General features: G+C 39.8%; 2 protein-coding genes across 2 annotated transcripts in view; both read right to left on the reverse strand.

Annotated features, from left to right (window-relative positions):
• Positions 1–1,031: 1,031 nt before the first annotated feature.
• Positions 1,032–3,163, reverse strand: LOC308131781 (ADP-ribosylation factor-like protein 6; the record flags this gene model as incomplete). Its single annotated transcript, XM_080498620.1, has 9 exons — positions 1,032–1,065; positions 1,468–1,480; positions 1,587–1,642; positions 2,002–2,131; positions 2,263–2,357; positions 2,444–2,512; positions 2,636–2,697; positions 2,808–2,858; positions 3,041–3,163. 9 exons carry the CDS (start codon positions 3,161–3,163, stop codon positions 1,032–1,034), a joined length of 633 nt encoding a protein of 210 aa, XP_080354746.1.
• Positions 3,164–7,699: 4,536 nt separating this feature from the next.
• Positions 7,700–19,409, reverse strand: part of LOC308131207 (ephrin type-A receptor 6-like) — a gene marked incomplete at both ends in the record, with an annotated part of 170,750 nt that continues 159,040 nt past the window's right edge. Inside the window, 8 exons of the mRNA XM_080497845.1 lie at positions 7,700–7,814; positions 8,698–8,847; positions 9,297–9,490; positions 11,069–11,218; positions 13,147–13,356; positions 13,792–13,853; positions 18,347–18,532; positions 19,226–19,351. Of these exons, the coding sequence (XP_080353971.1) occupies positions 7,700–7,814; positions 8,698–8,847; positions 9,297–9,490; positions 11,069–11,218; positions 13,147–13,356; positions 13,792–13,853; positions 18,347–18,532; positions 19,226–19,351 (1,193 nt within the window). The remainder of the gene's footprint in view (positions 7,815–8,697; positions 8,848–9,296; positions 9,491–11,068; positions 11,219–13,146; positions 13,357–13,791; positions 13,854–18,346; positions 18,533–19,225; positions 19,352–19,409) is intronic.

The raw sequence follows: 19,409 nt of genomic DNA on the forward strand, positions 1-19,409 counted from the left end.
TGTGTTTTAGTCTGACATCTGATTAACTGCAGGGATGGCAAGTTGATAATAAGAAATAAAAAAAATTATTTTGTGGATTGGATCGCAGAGAGGGGCTCTGAATTATCCCAACAATTCTGAGCTGGTTTCATTTGAATGCAGTTTTGAAACTTGTAATTAAAAGTCAACATTGTTTTGTGTTTTCAGAGAACCGCTGAAGAAGAAAGGTAGACTTGTCAAACTCGGCACATCCTCTTCAACTCCTGCAATCGCTTCCACGGTGAATTACGCTGCATGTTCCTCAATATGGATTAAAATGACAAAATTATTGAAAGGAGTGAAGATTGGCCTGAATAAGGATGTTTTGGTTTTAGATGTTTCAGTTCAACTGAATATTTTTTCCATCTTCAAATGGTTCTGAAAGGTTGTTCTTTAACTATATTGTATTATTTAATATTAATTCCCTGAAAGTGACAATGTTTTTTATAACTTACTGAAACAGCTCCATGTAAATATTGGTGAAAGAAGTAAATTTTTGTTTAACTTAGACTGATACTTCTCCTTGAAGATCTTATTGTTCAGTGGTTTCTAAAGCCTCTTTTTTTTTCAACTTATGTCACACAAAAGATGCAAGCAAATAAGGTTTTATTGAGATCCTGAAAATTCTGAATTTACAACACGTGCAAAAAAACAAACAAACAAAAAAAAACATTTCAGTGGAACAGATTAACAAAGCACAGAATAGAAAAGAAGCAGCTTTGAATAAAAAAACAAATACAACAACAACAACAACAACAACCTTAAAACACTTAACACTGTATACAGAAACAATAAGTACAGTTTGGGTTCGCCGTAATCGTATATACATCCAAATCCTACATGGTTTCCACATGGCTAAAATCAGATTGAACTCTTAATATAAATGCAGACCTAAAGGATTAGCATGCAGAGGATGGACTAGGTTATTTAACAGTGAGGTTTAAGGCCTACAACATCAAGGATGAGAAATATTCCAGTCGGTGAAGAAGATCACGCCAATGCACTCAGGTACTTCAGTCATTCATGTGTTCATTGTTTTGAAATGATCTGACAAAAGAACAACAACAAAAACAACATACATCTTATTACAATAAAGTAGAAAACACTGAGATTCCAATGGTTTTTTTCCATCTATCTAATCTGACTTTAAGAAACTACACAGGGGTCTAATATAATAAGTAACATTTTCAGTGACATCACAGATTATTTTGCTTTTCGGTGGAAAACACCAGAGGAGTACAGAACACAAAGAGATGGAAAAAAACCTCCAAAACTAAACAAAAAACTAAAACACTACACACAAAGCCTGATTTGGACAGGATTTATTTATGCATGAGAGGTTAAATGACTTGTTAAATGACTCTTCCCTCAGCCTCTCATGATTTAAATCCCATAAATACAATCTAACAGCACAACCACTTCACATGCTGATGGCGTAACGATACTTACTGTGCAATTTGATCTATGGGTGTAAAGAAACAACAAGTCTTAATTTGGATGCAGGGTGCAGATTGATTTCAGTTTTGACCCTGTATACCAGATTTGATTAAACTCCCTGAACGTGTTACCTTGCAGCCAGTCCAGTCCCTCCTGCAGGCCCTCTCCTTTGATCGCATTGCTCGCACTGAAAAATAAGATGCCAGGGAGTTAATCTGCGTGTGGCACACATTTACTTTCCCATGACTTTTCTTGGATGCCGGATGTTTGAAAGCTGTCCTGCTCTTAATCCACAGGCCTTCCATCTGCCTAATGATTAAACAAGCCAGAAAATGAGAGCAGCGACGTTCGACAGTAATGTTTAACCGGTAAGGCAGCAGAAATGGCAAAATACATAAGACGACCCAGGAAGTAACCCAGTGGCTAAACATGTTGCATCACTCTTTAACTCTTTAGCTTCAACTTGTTAGGCACAAAATGTAAGACATTCCTGCAAAATTCGGAAATGCCTGGCATTGCAAAGGGAAATGAAAAGGGATAATTTACCAGATGTGCCAAGGTTTGTCTTGGATCTTCTCCAAAGACAGCATCTGTGAGACCTTGACAGAAGACATTGCATCTTTCAGGTCCATTTTGTTAGCAAAGAACAATACCGGGATCTTTTTGTTGCGGATATCTGAATGAGAAAGACAGGTGAGATTGGCAGTTATGGATTGAAACTGATAGTTTGTGACTGTTGAAATTATTCAAAGGTCATTCAGCTGATCTGAAGACACACAAAGCAAAAAGTTTGCAGTTCATAAATACCTTCATGATTCAGCAGTGTGTCCAGCTCCTCTTTAGCCACAACCATTCTTAGTTTATCACTGCTGTCAATGACAAATATGATGGCATGGCTCTCTCTACAAAAGAAAAAAAGCAAAGTTTATAATTCACAAGTAACATCTGTCAATATCTGATTGATGCTGTGTGAGTTTGCTCTTATTACTTGTAATAATGCTCCCACAGGTTTCGGTATCTACTCTGGCCAGACATATCAAAGACTGTAAACGACAGGCTGCTCGCAAAGAGACAAAAAAACAAACAAATAAACAAACAGTTCAGAATCAGGCAGACAACACTTGAGGATTAGCTAATCCAAATCGTTTTTTCAAGGAGTCAAATATCTGTTGCATTCTACCTTGAACTCTTGAATTTCTCAATGTTGAAGCCAATTGTTGGGACTATTTCTTGAGCCTGTGCCTGCATGGACACCACATAACACACGAGCACGCACACACAAATACAGACAAGTAATGGCAAAAGTATGTCAAGCAGGAAACAGAATGAGGAGAGTATGATATGGGCTTTACCTGACTAACATGTTTCCACTCTTCTGACAAAGGGCCTAAATGATTCGACTGCTGAAAACAAGCACTCAGTGAATGATGAGATGTCTGACAGGCTTTCTTACCACATGTATCCCTAAATATCATGGCGATACAGAAGCTTTCAGCATATAAAGGTCTTTCTACTCTTATGGCATAACTACAAATACAAATCTCATGATGGTCGTTTAAAAAAGTCCAGTTGATGAAGAACTTACATTAGCCGGTTTGAGCTGGGTGATGATGGTTGTTTTGCCGCTGTTGTCCAGTCCCAAACACAAAACGTTGACCTCCTTCTTCTTCAGGCCGAGCCAGCCTGACAGCTTGTCCAGCAGCCCCATCGCACTCACTTGATGCTATGCTATTCAAATCATTCAATACATCACCCCATAGGTGGTCTAATTAACTGAATAAAATGTTAAAATTGCAATTTCCTATGAAAGCAAACATTAATAGCAAACATAGTCTCAGACTTGCACGTTTCCAGTCCCTGCTGTGACTAGTGTTTCAAGCTGGGACGCTGTTGGACACTCCAGCTTGAGACAGGTAATCCTATTAGGACGAATTAAGCTCAGTGAACCACCCGGTGACCTAATCGTGGAGGTTGGAGCTCTCCCAGGCACCCTCACCCTCATGCATTTGATGGTTTCACTCCAACACCTGAAATGTCCTGACATTGTAGTCTGTGTCACCTTCGCACTACAGTTTCAAACAATGTATTATACACATTTTTGAGCATTGAAATGTATATAGGTCATATAGGTAGAAATTATTGGTGTAAATGCACCCATTATTGAATGCTTTAAAAGTTCCTTCACATTTCAGAACAGCAGCAGTTTTCTGTTTTTTTCTTTTTTTAATATTGAAGCCGTAAAAGCTGAATTTAAGAAATTAAAGGCTCAAAGTAAGGTAAAGTTATGCAAGTTTCAAAGAAAAGTTTGAAACAAGCCTTGAAAATTGATATAAACAAGCATCACAGACTACTTTTGCCAAGATATCAGTTAGCATATAGATGTTCACGTCATCAAAACTGAAAGCTGTGCTTGAGAAGAATGACAAGGTCTCCAAACTCACAGGGCAAGTTGCATAACGCGACAGCAGCAATGAGCAGAGCTTCAATTGAAGGAGAAAGGTAAGCATACAGGGTAGCAGGAAAAAAAGAACTAGTTAAACAAAGCTGTGGAATTAAAAATACTTAGAATCGTCCTTCTCACATGCAGGTCTGAGGTGGTAAGGAGTCCAACAGATTCACTTTTTGTGATGTGAATGATGACATAAAAAATGCCTAGGGTAAAATGTGAATACATTTTAATTTTAAAAGCAAAAAAAGCAAGTTCAGAATATATATATATTTTTTTTGCATTCTCAGTTGTTTAAATGAAATGTAGTCATTTAGTCATTGCCCAAAGCACTGGAAACAAAAACCACTCCTCTTTGACAAAATGCTTCTCTTGGCCTTCTCAGTCTCTGTAGATGCGCATTTGTGTGAAACTGTCTCTTGTACCCAACCTTCAGTACCTGAGCTGGATGAAGTGGTAAAGAAGGTAGATGAACACATAGATGGGTGGGTTCTGTCAGGTTGCTTGGGTTAAGAATCGTACAACATTAACCAGCCACAAGAACTGTTCATCTTTATTTGCAAATAAATAGTCGCTGTAACTGCCTCTTACAGTGTGCAAGATCTACAACATCTCTTTGGAAATTATAAAAAAATAAAATACAAGAATTGTAAGTATACTTGTACTTTGTACAAAAGAACGTTCTAACATTGCTCAGCAGTAGAACATGCTAAACAAACAGCATCTGATATTCTCCATATTCTGTATAGGGGTTGTGACTCTGAGTGTGTGTGTGTGTGTCTGTGCAAATATGTTTGGATGTGTGCGTGCACCTTTCCAACTCCTGAAGGCCTGGATACATGACTCTGCTGTGACCGAAAGGCACAGATCTCCAGATCCAGTTTGCCCTTGACGTTAATCATTGAGCTCTGGTTTGTCATTAAAAAAAAAAAAAAAAAAAAAAACAGCTGCAGAAGGGTGGTTCTTGTCAAAGAATTCAAACTAATGGCTAGGTCCTGTGACTGCACTGAAACGTATAAACTACAATATAGTGTTTCTATCTTGCATGGTTAACAGACTGTAAGGCATTCTGTGTGTGTTTGCTTGTGTGTGTTTGTGCATGTGTGTTTGTCACTGTAGATGTAAGGATGAAAACATGATGAGTTATGATGCTGCTGTTCGTGTTGGTTCACTCCCTGCTTTCCTGGAAGAAGAAATCCGGTAGAATTTAACGTGCTGTATTTACTTTCAATGTGTTTGTTTATGTGCGCGTTGACGGTGTGTAACTTTGGCTAAGTTTTGCCTTTCCTCTTCTCTCAGAGAGCTTTTAAGAAATGCAGAGTTGCACCACATGCACACAATGTGAATCAGAGCAAGGAACACTGAGGTCTTTGTAGCTGGAGTCATTTTGAGTCTGACCAAAGATCAACACAAACTGAAACAGTGCCAATTCTCACTGCATCAATTTTTTCCCCCCCATCTGGGGTCATTTGTTGTATTTTAATACTCATGATGTGCAGCTCACTTATGATGGTGACCTTCATTGTAATAGCACTGTAACTAAGGGGAGTCCACGTGTTGCTGCAATAGTAAATCAATACTCAAACTGTGATGAGGGTAATACCACTGGTACCTGAGCTCCCTCTGCTGATAAATGGAGGAAAGTTGTGGTTTTTGAAAGCTGAATCAATTTGAAAATATTTAAAATTAGACAGTACATAACCTAAAAAAAAAAAAAAAAAAACTCAAAATTTTGAATAAGAAAATACAAAAAATAAGCTACATTTTCTGTTTTTTTTTTATAAAGTAACTGCTTTGTACAATGTGGCTGTGACTGGCAAAACTATATGATCTTACATACATTTGCCCTCTGGTAATTAGGTAAGCCTCGGCCACTATACTGTTTATGTTATACTTTGGTCAGTAAAACTTGTGAACATGTGTGTTTTGAAAGCTACAGACGACCTTATGTTCTGCTTTGGTACAGACTGTGAATGTGTCTTTGCCTTTCTTTTAATGTCCCACAGCAAATGTGAGAGGCCAAAGTTAGAAGGAATTACAAAGCTCCAATAAACGTCCACATCATTAGGGAATACAGCAGGTTGAAACAAACTAGATCTTTAGAAAAAACTGGAAGTCGCCAAGGTCCTCTGCTGCACATCTCTATCCTGTCCACAAAAACAAACACTACCACCTTTTAATCTCATTGATTCCCATGAACCGGATCAGAGCTCCGTCTGCCGCCTCTGACTCAACTAACTACTTATATTCTGTGCCTTCATCATTGATAAGTAGAATGATGAAAATGTTGATTTCAATGGCAAAAATCTGAGAACATTACATCTTCTACTGCACATCAGAACAGTATTCATTCATATGTTTATCTACACTTGGTTTCCCATATTGCCACAAAAAGCCACAACCTTTACATAACCACAATGAAAGCCCAGGCTGGAGTGTGCTCACTCCATCAAGCCAACCGGTAATCTCTTACCACAGGCGGATTCATTCTCCTCTGACATCTTGAGATAATTTGAGTTTTCAGAAAAATACAACCCTTTGTGGAATGTCCACCTGTGTGTGTCCGGATGGGGAAAAAAAAAAAAAGATGAAAGGATTTCGGTAAATTCTGAACAACCATATAAGTCCATGTTGAATTTCCAAATAGTTTCAAACGTCTCGTATCAATTGCACAATAAGTTCTGTGAACATTCATATATTAAGACAGTGGAGATTGTGTATTTTCAGGCGAAGTCTAACATTCACAATCAAAAAAAAAAAAGAAAAAGAAAAAGAGGGATCACATCACATCGCATTGTGATCACACTGGCTGTTAAAAAAACCCAAATAAACTGTCCAAATAGACTTGTATGGTTGTTAGTTTGAACACATAAAATCCATCTCTGCAAGGTTAGATTATGACATTAAAACAGGTGGATAGTATGTCTGCTTCTTGTTTACATGTCAACAGAAGCTGTTGTTGGACGACTCTTCATCTCGCTGAGATACCGAGGTGACTGCATAAGACTGTATTGCTGATTTTTCGAAAACGACTTTAAATAAATAAATAATCTAAATAAGATCCAGATTTACTAGGGCGTTCACATACAGGACTGCACATATATTGATATTCGGTTATATTAATAATTATTAATTGTCTATACACTTTTAAACATTCAATAAATCTCTGCAACCTTCTCTCGCACTTCTTTCTTCAAGTATTAGTTTATCAGCTTCTCTGGAGAACGAACAACTAAAACAATCCAAATAAACCTTTGTGATAAATTATCAACCTTAGAAATAAAAAAATAATGTGGATCTTTTTTTTTGTTTTCTCATAGGCTCATAGGAGGACAAAATGTTTCAATTGCACACCCGATAGCAGCTACATGAGCACATAACTTGGAGCAAAGAAAAACCTAAATAAAACCAGAAGACAAAAGAAGTCCAAAGATTCAGTAGATTACGTCTGCAAATCTATGTCTCTAGATATTGTTGCTCCACACAAAGTACTGCTGTTGCAACAAGGCATTACATTCCCCTAAGTGAAGGCCTGGGCCAGTCTGTGAACTCTATCAGGCTGTAATAGTCTTGCAGAACCAGGCAGACTGTGTAAGGGGTGTTCGTCGTAGAAAAAGTCTGTTTCTATGGGATGTGTGGGAGACCAGGGAAGGAGTCTGCTGGAGTCCTCTGTCCAATGCCCTCCTGCACGAGGGTCGAGACTCAGGCACAGGCTGTAGACTGTCTGTCATACGGTCTAGACTTCACTTCCATCTGGTGCTTCAGTCTGTCCATCCCAGGTTGGGTGCAAGGGTGTCCTCATACATGGAAACCCTTCTCCTGTTCGTGCAGTAGCTGAAGGTGAAGGGTCTGTATGCTGCTGACAATCCGCCTCTGGTGGCCAATCAGCTCGACGCCAATACGCCTCACATCTCTAGGCGGAGAGGGGAAACACACACACACACACACACACACACACACACACACACACACACACACACACACACACACACACACACACACACACACACACACACACACACACACACACACACACACACACACACACACACACACACACACACACACACACACACACACACACACACAAAAATACAAAAACACTTCAGGACTGTATTTATACCAGTGAAAATCTCATATTATAGTTTAGGCAGAGTGAAGTGGTATTCCTTCAACCAGCATGATTTTTGTTTCCTTGACTGTAGGATATAAATCTTATAAAAAAAATAAAAAAAATCATTATTAAATTTAGAACTAATTACAATGATAAAGTGTGAAACAATAAGTGTAACAGCTGCAGACATGTGTAAATACCAGATGCTTTACTTATGGATTTGAACATTGGATGCAGGCAGTGTGGCTAATGAAAAGCACATTACACAGACCTGACGCACGTCAACAATAAATAAGTCAAACCACTGAATAGCTCAGACAGAATTATGCTAAAATATTTCACCTTCAAAACAATGACAGGGAAATAAAATGGTGTGAATGACATAAGGGATGATAAATTCTTCATCGGAAGAGGACGACAGCAATGTATCATTACACTTGTACAAAACATGGAGAGAATGGCTCGTCAAAATCAAACAAGCGCGAGTTAAAGTTTCTTAACTTGTTGGTGTCTACATGTTCTCAAGATTCAAGAACCCACATTACTGACAGGCCCTGGTGATGTCCCTCACCTTAGAAATATTAAGTCATAGGAGACATTTACAGGCTGAACATGAGTAAAATCAGTGGGTTGTGAAGTTCAATCAGTAAATAGAAAAAGTTGTTTTAGCTCTTCAACTCACTCAATATTCATCCTGGCCACAGAATCCAATGTGTTGTAGCCTGCTGCCATGAAATTGCTCTTGTACTGACTCATCTTGATGGAGTCCAGCCAGTCGCCAACAGAAATGAACATTGGGTAGTCCATTTCTTCCCCCGGGGACTCTGGGAGACTGATTAAAAAGAAAAAGAAGAAAGGTGAATGTCAACTTGTCTTCAAGGTGGAAAACTGGTGGCATTGAGGCAAAGTCCCCAAAGGGGTGGGCAATCCTGGTCCTCGAGGGCCGCAGTCCTGCACGTTTTGGATGTTTCCCTGCTCAAACACACCTGTTATCATGATGAGGCTCTGCAGAAAGCTTGACAAGGAGCCACTAATGCTGTATTGATATGAGGAGACATCTAAAACGTGCAGGGCTGCGGCCCTCGAGGACCAGGATTGCCCATCCCTGCCCCAAAGTGTGGAGATATTTTAAAAGTAAAATAATTTGTCAACTTGAAAAGGACGTCACTCAATTTTTCCTGTGAAATCAGAGCTGTTCTGTTATAGCTCAGTGGTTTTTGTAACTGGGTCACATGCATTCAAATTAGCCGACATTGCACCAGAAACGCTCCCGTGATCTACCTCTGAATGTCTTCTACCAGTGGCAGGAGGCTGCTGGGGTTACGGATTAGTTTATCCAGGAAGGTAACGACATCTGTGAATTTGGGCCGATGATTCCTCTCCTTCTGCCAACAATGCAGCATCAGTTGGTGGAGAGCCATGGGGCAGCCCATTGGGGCAGGCAGCCGATAACCTTCTTCAATGGACAGAATCACCTGGAGACAGATGGACGGGTTGCAAAGACTCAATTTAAAAGACAACAACAATTTGGTAAAAACATCAGATCATTTGCATTTTTAAAAGTCTCAGAGCTGTTTCTGCTTAATATTTTATAGTGCAGCAAACCAAAGCAAGGACTTATATATAGGACTGCATTAATAAACAAAAGACCAGATTAGAAATGCTATGTATCGTGAATAAAGCTGAACTGATCTTCTTCTTGTGCTCAAGCTGGACTATAATTAAACTTTCACATGCACTGTCTGCCATTGTAAATCTCTATTATTTCAGGTAATATGTGCATTAACCTGGATACAGTATATCTTGGTTATCAAAGGGAAAATGGTATGGACTATCTCTATGTATCTTTGCAGAGGGCAGTGGTAAGTGGCTGACCAGGCTGAGATATTGTTCTTAAGGTTTTGTGGCGCGGCTTGCCTTTTGGCTTGGACAGCACTGCTAAGCAATTCCCAAGCAGCACAAATCCTGCCCAAACCCAGAGACCTCAGTGAATAAGTGTGCGTGTGCGGAGCATGTATAGATGTGTATAAGTCTGTGTGTAAAGGGTTGAAAGGATTACGGTGGAGCTTTCACACTCAGCAGAGAGAGGGATGGATATGCTTCCACAGGGCTTCCTTCAATCCCTGACCACAGCCCGGGATCAGCGGGTTGCTCAGCCACACTGAATCCACAGCTTTAAACTCCCCCGCGAGTGGACCGAAGTCCTCTGAACCTCTGACCTTTACTGCTCTTTTCCATTCCCCCTTTACTCATCTTTTTCATCCTTTTGGTGGATCACACCAGCATTTCTGTTCCTAACCTCCCCTCTCAGAGGTTGGTTTTTGATGTGAGTAAACAGTCACAGATCAGGTGAAAGGGCACCAATCTTTATAGATATAGTGGCAAACAAACTCAGAATTCACTCAGTATAGCGGGGCTTGATCCGTGAAGTCAATATAGTTGTTGGGTTGAAGTTACAGGATCAGGACTCTGAGAGGAACTAGTCTCTGACATGCATTTGAACAAATCAAATCAAAGAAGTAGAGGTCTGTGGCAGTTGAGGTTGCCACCGCCGGGTTCTCCCACAGAGGCACAGATTGACAAAGCACCATTCTTTTAAATCAATTAAACCATTAAATCAAACCTAACTATGGCATTCTGTTACCCATAAGGCAACATGAACTAACCTACACGTTTTACTTATCTCACATAGACCATGCTAGCTGTAATGCTTTGTCTTTAATTGTCTATTTGTTTTATATCAATAGGGTTAACCACACTTTTTGGCCCTCTGAAGAGTTCAACTTTCAAAGTGAATGCAATATGTATCTTTTACCATTTAATAAAAAGGGTGTTCTAACTACTAAAAAGTAATGTTTGTATCCAGTTCAAACAATTTTCAAGTGTGATTGTGCAGGACGCTGTGTGAAAACTTTTTTAAGACTTTGAAGTTTCTGTTCCTGGTCGAGCAAGAATGAGAAAAACAAGATAATCCCTCACTGATCATAAATCACAACCCTTTCATCCTCGATGGAATAATTGGATCCTCAACTGCTGCAGAGTATAATACTCACATCCTGATTGGACATCTCCCAGTATGGTCGTTCTCCGTATGACATGACTTCCCACATGACGATGCCGTAGCTCCATGCATCGCTGGCTGAGGAGAACTTCCTGTATGAGATGGCTTCAGGAGCTGTCCATCGAATCGGGATCTTACCACCCTGTTCACATACAGAAATTATAACATGAATAAAAAAATTTGACACATCAAACTGCATAAACCTCTACTGTTAAACATGTTTTAATGGTAAATATTCTATCTATAAAAAGATTATTAAACTAAATTATTTCTACCTTTAATCTATTAGCTCAGGCTCTGAATTCCCCTGTTGAATAATCCCAAACAAGTGCAGATTCCCACAATGCTTTCAACTTGAAAGAAGCAGCTGTTACAGGAAGCTCAAGTGTGCACTGAGTCATTTTAAAACGTATCTAATAATTCAATAAAACTGTTGTCACCAGTGCTTCCACATTCAGAATACTCTGTGATTAGTGCCTTTGGATTTCTCCTCTCACCTCAGGTCACCTTTCACTTCCCTTCTGTGATTTTGCAACACAAGCTTGTGAGGGCGAAAAGGCTCAACTCACAACCGTAACTACAGCATTTCCTTCACACAAGAAAAGGCTGGGAAAAAGAGCTCACACTGGGCCCAGACAGATTTTAAGAACACTGTCTTCAGCTCCGGTTTGACTTTTGCAATTTAAGGCAGATTAAACTTGGCCTCTGGAGGAGAAGCAGCAAAACATGTGATTATCAATCAAGACACTGTTGATTGATGGATCTACTAGATTATGTATGAACTTTATACAGATAGCATTGGTGTGCGAATATTTTCAGTGTTTATCTTTCTGCAAAAGGCACTGACATTTGAGAGTTTGTTTAGAGTTACAAAAAAAGATAAAAGATCAGCAGCTTGGTGCAGGAAAAGTAAAGTTGATCTCCAACTTCAGTCCTGATGTAATGCTGAAAACAAGCTTTTGGATGAAGCGGAGATTTCACATGACTGGGGGAGATTTCTTTGTGAAACAGGGTAGGGTCAGCCACAGAACAGCTGCTAAAGTGTACCTCGCAAACCCCTCAGTAGATCTCAGTAAATTGAACTGTTGTTGCTTGGGCTCTACAGCTGCTCCCGTCCCTTTCATAGTTCAAAACTTTCAATTTCTCCTGCTAATGAGGTTCTGTAGCAAAGCCAAGAAGAGACTACAGCTGGCCAACTGGCAGCAAATGAAACTGGAAGAAGGGGAAGAAAACAGTAATATCAATGATATTACTGTGTGGTATTATTAGAAAAAAAAAAATTAAATATGAAAATAATATATTACTATTTTATTGTATTATCAACGCTCTGGTATTTCTGTGACCAACTATAAAAAAAGAATAAAGAGAAGGAGACAGCCTCAATACTGCTGTGTGCACTGCTCAGAAGCTTGTAGGATAAAAAATAAATATTTCATTCAGCTTTCAGTTCCTTTAATTTCGGGCAAAAGCGCTCCCAAACGTCCAGATCTGGAGACTCTTTTAAAAATGACTGTATACATGTCTTATTTTGTCTTTTTAATGACTGTTCTTGCCTCAGTGGTGGGGATGTTGTGTATCTCTGTTTTGTTTTTAATGTCTTATATGGCATGTAAAGCACTTTGTGCTACAGACTGTATAAAAAGTGCAAAATAAATAAAGTTTTGATTTAATTTAGATGCAAACTATCTAGTTTTGATTGTTTTTTCAGCCTGTATCTGGATTTGTACGACTCGTTCAATTGCAACTTGATCAGGTGTCATTAGCCAGGCAGTTGACAGGAGGGCGATAGTCTGAGGGAGGGCTCAAGGCAATCTGTTATACAATTTGTACTTGTTACACTACAGAAAATTGGGCAGCGTGGCAAATGACAAACAACCTAACAGTCTGGTTCAAGAGCTTTCAGAGCAAGGTGACCGACAAAGCACAAATTAACGGATTGGTCTGACCCCAGCGTGAAGCCTGGGCAATAACAAAGTATTTCCCTGATGTGTATTAGAATTACGTGATCATGGCTCCATTAAAACCTGCAGCAGCTGCTGGTTTTAGTAGGGCTGAGGGTATCATGTGTACCGTTGTGGTGTAAGCAGCCTCCGGGTCGTCCTCCAAGACTCGGGACAGGCCAAAGTCCGACACTTTACACACCAGATTGCTGTTGACCAGGATGTTTCGAGCTGCCAGGTCTCGGTGAACATAGCCCATGTCCGACAGATACTTCATGCCTGAGGCGATGCCACGCAGCATGCCAACCAGCTGGATGACAGTGAAGTGACCATCATGTTGCTGACAGGGAGAGCAGGATGCAGAGGAAAATACACAGTCATTATAAAAAATACTGAGACAGCGCAGACAGTCAAAGACACATTGAGGGTGGAGATGGAGGAAAAGAACGAGACCAGGGGCAAACGAACAAAAAAAATACTGGCCTTTGGAACAAATACAATATATCTTCAATAAATCTTACTAAGTAAAGAGAAAAGTTAACTTAGGCTTATGCTGGTTATAAATTAAAAGGACGATGTGCTTCAGCAAATAGATTCAATAAGTCACACAGGCCACAATAGTATCTGAGGGTGATCTTGCTATTTGTCTGCACGGTGTTATAATGGCCAACACCCAATGACATGCAAGGGTATTACACCATATTTATAGCTGTGGCTGTAATGTCCACTGAGGCTATAACAATGTTCAAACCCTCCAATCATTTGCACCACTCACCCTCAGAAATGAATCCAGTGATCCATTTTCCATGTACTCCACCACGATCATCACCGGCCTGCCTGCAAACACACCAAACACACATTTCTCTGAGATGACTTTTCTTGGTATAAGAGATTAATTTCACTATTAGAGTCGATCTAGTGCAGAGGGTAAGAAGAGCAGACAGGAGAAACTGGAGTCACAACAAAGTCGGAGTGCACTTTTTCCAGCCTCAAATCACTTGTCAGTTCACTTCATTTCCTCGAAAAGTGGATTCTGCATACAGAGAAAAAGCCAGTCACTCTGTTTCTGACATGGAAAATAGCAGTGTACACTGAATCACATCTGACTGATGAATAATGCAGTTGTTAAACCTGATGGATTTCCTTTCAGTGAACAGGGTGGTGTATTATCATTTGACATATCATAGCATAAACTCTCTGGTGAAAAACCATCGGATAATATTTCTAGTCATGTACCTGACATACTCAGTTCTCGATGCCAAAACGACACTTTCAAATATGTTTGAGTTGGAACAATGTGTGTGTGTGTGTGTGTGTGTGTGTGTGTGTGTGTGTGTGTGTGTGTGTGTGTGTGTGTGAGAGAGATTGCGTGCTTTTGGCATTGCAGCAAGTGTGAGTCTGATTGATGCATCTAGTCAAGAAGCTCAATTCATAACACTTTTTCATATCAATATGTCCACCCAGCCAAATGGGACCTGATCAGCATTCAGTTCGTGCTTGGCATGGAACATTAGTAAGAAAAAAGTGCAGGCTCAGTGTCTCTTTCTGAATGGTATTGCTCCTTCACACGGGATCCCAACAGTGTCACTGATTGACTGGTTTACAGCTACGGGGCAACTGTCCAGGCTTGTTGTGCTGGCGAGCTCCAAAACACACTGAACTGCAGGACAGACAAATAAAAATGTCTCCCAGGTGAAGTAACACCATGATATCCCACTTACAATTCGACTGGGATTCGAACACACACCATAATGTTAAAGTTATGTGACGGATGGTTAAAGGAGATGTAAAAGTGAAGGTTTCCTCCTGGACGTCTCACTGGGTGTGGAGAGCATTAATCGCATATGTCACTGTCACTTCACGAGTTGAAGCATTTATTCTCATTTTCCTGGTTTCTGCAATCACATACAACTGTAACCCATTACCCTTGGTAAGATATGAATCGCTAAAAGGTAGACATAAAGCAAAACAGTAGATGACAATAATCCATGCAGCCTTAATGCTTGTGAAATAGCATGAGCATCATATTTTAATTGATTTTATTGAATACATACATGGTAAAAGTTTCAGAAATCTGTGCACTGCGAAACAATCGGCGACATCAGCATGAGGAGAAAGGAACATGTTGGCAGGTCAGATTGTTCATAAAAGATTGTGAAGTATAAGACATTTTTACATATTCAGGAGTTACTTGTCTCATAAATAAATAAGACGCATATACCACTCAAAGGCAATTTATGTGTAAGAAAAAAAATCTGAGCTACAAGGTTTTATTCAAAGTGTTATTTACCCTCTTACCAACAGCTCAATGTTTTTTTTTTTTTTTCTAATGGTGAAACATCTGCAAGATTCCAAAGTACACCATAATTAAAAAAAACAAACAAAACAAATGAACTGATGGGGCAGCTGTGCTCGTTGTAAGACTGCAGATTCAGTATTCCCACAACGACGTGTTCTTTAAAGAATATGTAATGAACGGCATCTTAAAACACTTCAAGAAAATACATGTTGAATGAAGTCAAGCCTGATTTTCTTTGTTAACGATAAATGTCTCATTCAATCCTATGAACGGGTATGTTTGCATATTGTGTGAGGAGTCAGTCTTGGTATTGATGCCAGGAAACCAAACATGAACATTAATACTCAAAGTCACAATAACCTGGATGATTTTGTGATGTATCAGTAATTGAGCACCGACCAGTATCACTTACCTCGAACTAAACAGGCAAATGATGCTTTGTATTAAATCTACTGATCCCACCACCAAACCCTTAAAATTGTTGATATTTCCCCCCCTCGATGAAAACCCAGCAGGGACTGACGCAAAAAAACCCATTATTTGATCAAGCTTAGCTTTCCTGCGCTAATTAGAGAGGTCTGGAAACAATATATAATTATACCGTGTATCGCCCAAACACAAACAAACGCACCTGTTTGCCACAATCTAATGTGTCACCTGCTATTCCAGAGCAAGGTATAGCAGTCAGTCACAGCAGAATACTCTTCATAATTAGTCTCTGAAGAACACCAGCAGATGGAGGGAGTGAAATACGGAGCAAGTGAGGCAAAGGCAAACAGACAGGCAGGCAGACAGAGAAAGGATACTCTGAATTAATGACTCCCTACATACAGTTTGAGGCCCCACTGCCAAACACAAATGGCTTTTGATTGTATGGTTTGATGTGGATTCTGTGTTGTGCAAGTGTGTGTGTGTGTGTGTGTGCATGCACTACTGGATAGACAATCCGGGGAAATGATCTGCTCTGATAAATCCTTCTCAAATAATCAAAGATGAATACATTTTTAATTTATCTTGCATTAGTTGATGCTTTCCCAACTTAAATTCACAAGTTGTTTACATGTTTCAAACTTTAATTAAAATGTAGTTTCAGTATCACTTCATGGTTCAAAGTTGAAAAGGTCAATATTGGAAAGCTACTTTTAATAAAGTGACTGAGGAACGATATGAGTAGCTTTAAATAGGCTGCTATCCACTGATGACAGACCTCTGAAAGTCTTTTTAGTGCAGCCAGTCAGTTGTTGACCTCTGATGGGATGAAAAGTCTTTTTCAGTAATAGTGACTCAAAATGTTTTTCTTTTTCCTTCAAAAGTCAATCCAGAGAGAGAGGGAGAGAGAGAGGGGGGGAGAGAGAGAGCGAGATGATCTGTGTGTTGTGTGGGAGGAATCCTCTCACCAAATCGCAGCAGACAGCATAACTTAGCTGCATCTATCTTTGTGAAATGATCGAGAATCAGCAGCTTCAATTCAATAATGTCAGCATCTGCGCTTAAATAAACACAACTCTTTATCTCTGTGGTCTCTGTTGGCAGGGTCAGAGCTGCAAAGTGTCCTCTATCTGTATTCGGTGGGGGGTGCATTGAGAAGTCTTCAGGGGACACATTTATATTCACAGCGATGTCTCAGTTTATACACCCCCTGTAAAAACAACCATATGTTGCACCGGGTGAGCCCCGTAAAACAGAGCTCGTTAACAAGCCCCCGCTCGGTAACACACACGGACACACACACTTGCGTGCACATCTTTTGTGGCCACAGCATACCAAAGCATAAATGGGGGCTATTTGAACGTACACAGCCGTACTTGTACATAATCTTGGCACAGAAATGCACAAAAAATACTCAGCCTGACTCCCGCTATGAGGAAACTAGTGCACAAAGCACAGGGTGCGGCACAAGGCCGTGGGTATAAACAGCAAAGCCTTTTCACAAAGGGGCTTGTTATTCAATACTTGGAAATGGGATTGCCGCAAACTCTCAGGTGTTTTTACAGAAATGTACCACTCAGACAAGCAAAGGTGTAAATTTATCCAGCGCACTGTGATAAACAGCGAGGAGATGGGTAAAGAGATAGCGACTTCAGACAACACGGTTACATTTCATTTTGTGCTTCAGCAGAGATCTCGGTGTGAGTGCTGCATTCAGCAACAATGCAGCACTTTTGGATGAAGGGGACAGAGGATGAGTTACAGATATCGACAAAAGACAAACAATCCATGAAAGAAAATGTCACATATAGCTGGAAAGTACAGATGAAGAAGTAAAAAACTCCTTTTCCACCTTTACGAGCTGAGAGAGGGTGCTAGTTGTTAAATGAACTACAGTTTTGTTATGGTGTTTTCAATTTTTTTAAAAATATTATTACAAAGTGAATTGTTTCATTTTCTCCACCCTTTAACACAAACTGAAAAGATAAAAAATTTAATAAAAAGTAAAACCCTAATAATGTTTTTAATTTGCTTTTTGAACAAACTGAAATGAGAAAGAATACATTGAAAAAAAGACTTCTTATGTTTCAGCACATGTGTAATCGATTTAAAATAAATGGAGGTTTCTTTGTTTCGATAAAATTACAGGAAAACGTTTCCAAATCACTCGAGACTCATAATGGTCAGGGCCCTGGGGTGGGTCCAGAGTTGGTCAGGAGGGTTTTTCTGTGAGTCTACATGTTCTGCCTGAGGGTTGCACATTTTTTCTTTCAAGTTTGTCTTCCTCCCACATATTAAACACACCTCACACACAGTGGGTGTGTGTGTGTGTGGTGTATAATGCCTTTTCCCACAAACAAATTGAATTGATTCTGGATGTTACTCTGACGAGGATAAGGTGGTATTAAAACAATAAAAAAAACAAAAAAACAAATGGATTGAAAACATTTTCTATTGCAATCAAATATTCTTTTTAAGAAATAAAATGTGACAGAACCTGTGCATATGAGAAACTCTTCTCAAAATGGCATTCATTGAAAGCAGCTATTACTTTATATACATATGCCTTCTATATCTAAGCCTCTCCTGTCACAATTCTTACTTTTTGTCACCACGCCTTCCAGTCGTATAATGTTGGGGTGGTCAAACTGGCCCATGATGGATGCCTCACGCAGGAAGTCCCTCCTCTGACGCTCGACGTAGCCTCCTTTCAGTGTCTTTATTGCCACAGCGATCTCCTTCTTCCCCGGCGTTCTCAGGCGGCCACTGCACACTTCACCAAATTCCCCTGAGGGAAAACATGCATGCAAAACTGCTTATTTAGCCCTCAAAATCTTGCCTAAAACACAATCTACCACAAGGTTTAATAGTTTACTTTTTGATTTAGATCATATTATAGAGATGCATCTTTTGGTCACCCAAAAGAGAAGTGAGTCCCAAAATGACAGTGACAAAAACATAAACGCACACACTAATTGGACATGAACAAGGTGAGAAGTGAGTCCTCCTGCTCACTACTCATCATCAGCAAACTGCACAGTAAACCACCTGGGGGCAGTGTTGTAGTTCCCAACTAAATGCCTCCTTTAGTGAGTCTCCTCTGATTAGTTCAATTTCTTTTTTTCACCTTTGAAAAAAAGCCTTGAATTTATTCTTACACTTTCTTTTGTTCTCTAAAACTGTTAAAGCTTTAATATTCCAACAGTGGGTGCTGAGGAAATGACAGTGAGACACTGGGAAATGGGGAGCAGAAATCCTCCTCTTTAGCTTACACAATAGGGCAGAGGTGGTTCACAGCAATTATACGTGTAGAATGAAAATTGATCATCTCATACGTACATATAAAGCCATTGTTATTCAAACTAACACAAAATGATCTTCTTATCTCCACAGGCTGTTGGCATGAACCAGTGAGGCACAAGTGGATAGTGGAGTGTGTGGTGGCTTGTGAGTTTGAGGATATATATGCGTGTGTATATACCAGCTCCGATCACCCTCTCAATGCGAATCCTGGCTGGGTCGATTTCCTTGGTGAACTCGTGGACAGCCTGTGTGGGATCCTCATATGTATCAGGATCCACATACGTCTTTATGCCTGGGAAAGGGACTGCAGACACAGAGAGAGAATAACCAATGCAGTGAACTCACGTGTCTGAAAGTGAGCT

The sequence above is a fragment of the Blennius ocellaris genome, assembly GCF_963422515.1.
Source record: "Blennius ocellaris genome assembly, chromosome: 6".
NCBI lineage: Eukaryota > Metazoa > Chordata > Actinopteri > Blenniiformes > Blenniidae > Blennius > Blennius ocellaris.